The sequence below is a fragment of the Gymnoscopelus microlampas genome (genome assembly GCF_963454915.1).
Source record: "Gymnoscopelus microlampas genome assembly, chromosome: 16".
In the NCBI taxonomy this organism is placed as follows: Eukaryota; Metazoa; Chordata; class Actinopteri; order Myctophiformes; family Myctophidae; genus Gymnoscopelus; species Gymnoscopelus microlampas.
The window spans coordinates 49,538,083-49,540,401 of NC_139953.1; the positions used below are offsets into that span (position 1 = coordinate 49,538,083).

Consider the following 2,319-nt stretch of genomic DNA (forward strand, 5'->3'; position numbering starts at 1 on the left):
ATTCACTCAGACTTTAATTCTGTTCTTTATGGCAAGCAACACCTGCATGGTGGAGTAGAGATGCTTTATGAAACTATAAACACAGGAACAGATTGAAGTGTGTTATTTTCCACCATACAGATATCTGAGCTTAAAGACCTCTCTTCACATCTCTTCTTATAGAATTAGACTATAGATTTCCTCAGTCACTGTTGGAGCTTTTACTGAAGCTATTTCATCTCAAAAGTCCCTGACGGACATCACTGCAACAGATCCCAGAAGTATTTTTTAACATGTTGTTGTTCTTGTGCTTGTTTTTTTAGGATCATGGGAGATTGGGGATTCCTGTCCAGGTTAATGGACAACGCCCAGGCTCACACCACCGGCATCGGGCAGATCTGGATGACTGTCCTCTTCCTGTTTCGCATCATGGTGCTGTGTCTCTCAGCTGAGAGAGAGTGGGGTGACGACAAGTCAGATTTTCACTGTCTCTCAGTCCCCGACGTTTGTTCCAACGTGTGTTACAACAAAATCTTCCCCATCTCGCACATCAGCTTCTGGACGATGCAGTTCATCTTCGTGTCGACCCCTACTTTGGTGTACCTGGCTCATGTGATGTACATCACCCGCAAGGAGAACAAACTGAGAGAGCAGCTGGCCAGCCCTGGAGAAACCAGGAGGCTCCAACAGCCCAAGTACACGGATGATAAAGGCCACGTGGAGATCAAAGGGAAACTTCTGTGCAGCTACCTGATCCGGCTGGTGGTCGATATCATCATAGAGGCGGCCTTCATCTGGGGACAGTACTACCTGTACGGTTTTGCCATCAAGGGCGAGTACCAATGTGATGTCATCAAGATATGCGTCCAAAAATGCTACACTTCCCGTCCCGTCGGGAAGACCATCTTAATCATCTTCATGCTGGTCATGGCCTGTTTCTCTGTGCTCCTCAACATAATTGAGATGTTGTACCTGCTCTGCAAAGGCTGCAAGCGACGCAGTCAGATGTTGGTGAAGAAGAGGACAGCGGTGGAGGACCCGGACAGTCTGCCCGGTAGCAGCAACCCCAGCTACCGGTCTACCATGTTGCACAACACAGATGACACCCCGTGGAAGAACGACGATGTCATCGTGCAGTTGGGAAGCAGACTGGGGCGGAGCTTCTCTGGGAGTCTGAATGGAGGCGAGGGAGGAGAGTGATTCATCTCTGGGAGTCTGAATGGAGGCGAGGGAGGAGAGTGATTCATCATCACTCTGAAGATTTCCTGTCCCCCAAGGTCACTGAAAAGAACGACTAACAGTATTCACCTTCATCTCCTGCCGCCCACCTTCTCTAAACGTTCTACTACCAGCCTCCAGTCTCTGCCTCCACAGCTGTGGACAATCAATCAAGAAACAAGAATATGTAGATTTAAAAAAAAAAAGGTACTCAACTCTATTCTATTGTATCACCTGATGCACCAAGTGGAAAGTAATCAGATCAGCGAATCTACCAAAACATTGATAAATCTGAAAATCCCCATATAAGGAGTCACTGATTTAATCAATATGATGTCACGTCATAGACTCGACCGTCATAGACTCGTCCTCGACCTCAGTGCTGCATTTGACACCATCAACCACCCCATACTCCTCTCACGCCTCAAATCCACTTTGGAACCACTGGCACTGCCCTCTCCTGGTTCACTTCCTACCTTTACGACAGACATCAATTCATCTCCATAAACAACTGCAAATCAACCACTCTGTCACCCATGGTATCCCCAGGGCTCGGTGTTTGGCCCTCTCCTGTTCTGCCTGAACATTGATGGCTCTGTTATCACCCGCTCCACCAAAGTCTGCAACCTTGGTGTCATCCTGGATCACACCCTCTCCAGTCCCACGTCAACCAGATTACCAAAACAGTCTTCTTCCACCTCTGAAACATCTCCCACCTCCGTCCCAAACTATCTCAACCTGCTGCAGACACTCATCCATGCTTCATCTCATCCAGACTACACTACTGCAATATCCTCCTTCATGGTGCCACCTCCAATGTTCTCAAAAAAATCAATTTGTGCAAAACTCTGGATGCCGCCCCACTCTTGCCGTATTCAAAGCCTCAAAACCCACCTTTTCAGACTCTCTTTCCCCGCCTAACTTAAATCAGATCTCCATCTCTGCCTTTTAGTCTTAGCTTATGTTTTTTTCCTTGCTAAATTTTTAGCCTTTTAAATACTTCTCTCTTAATGAAGTTCATTTTTTTTTTTTGTAAAGCAATTTTGGGTACTATGAAAAGCACTAAATAAGTGTGATGTATCATTATCATTATCATTATTATTAGTATTATTATTATTATTG

At 46.0% G+C, this 2,319-nt stretch overlaps 1 protein-coding gene across 1 annotated transcript; it reads left to right on the plus strand.

Moving 5' to 3' along the window:
- Nucleotides 1–306: 306 nt before the first annotated feature.
- LOC311063076 (gap junction Cx32.2 protein-like) lies at nucleotides 307–1,179 on the plus strand (the record flags this gene model as incomplete). The annotated part of the gene is made up of 1 exon (XM_084082286.1): nucleotides 307–1,179. One exon carries the CDS (start codon nucleotides 307–309, stop codon nucleotides 1,177–1,179), a length of 873 nt encoding a protein of 290 aa, XP_083938412.1.
- Nucleotides 1,180–2,319: the final 1,140 nt, after the last annotated feature.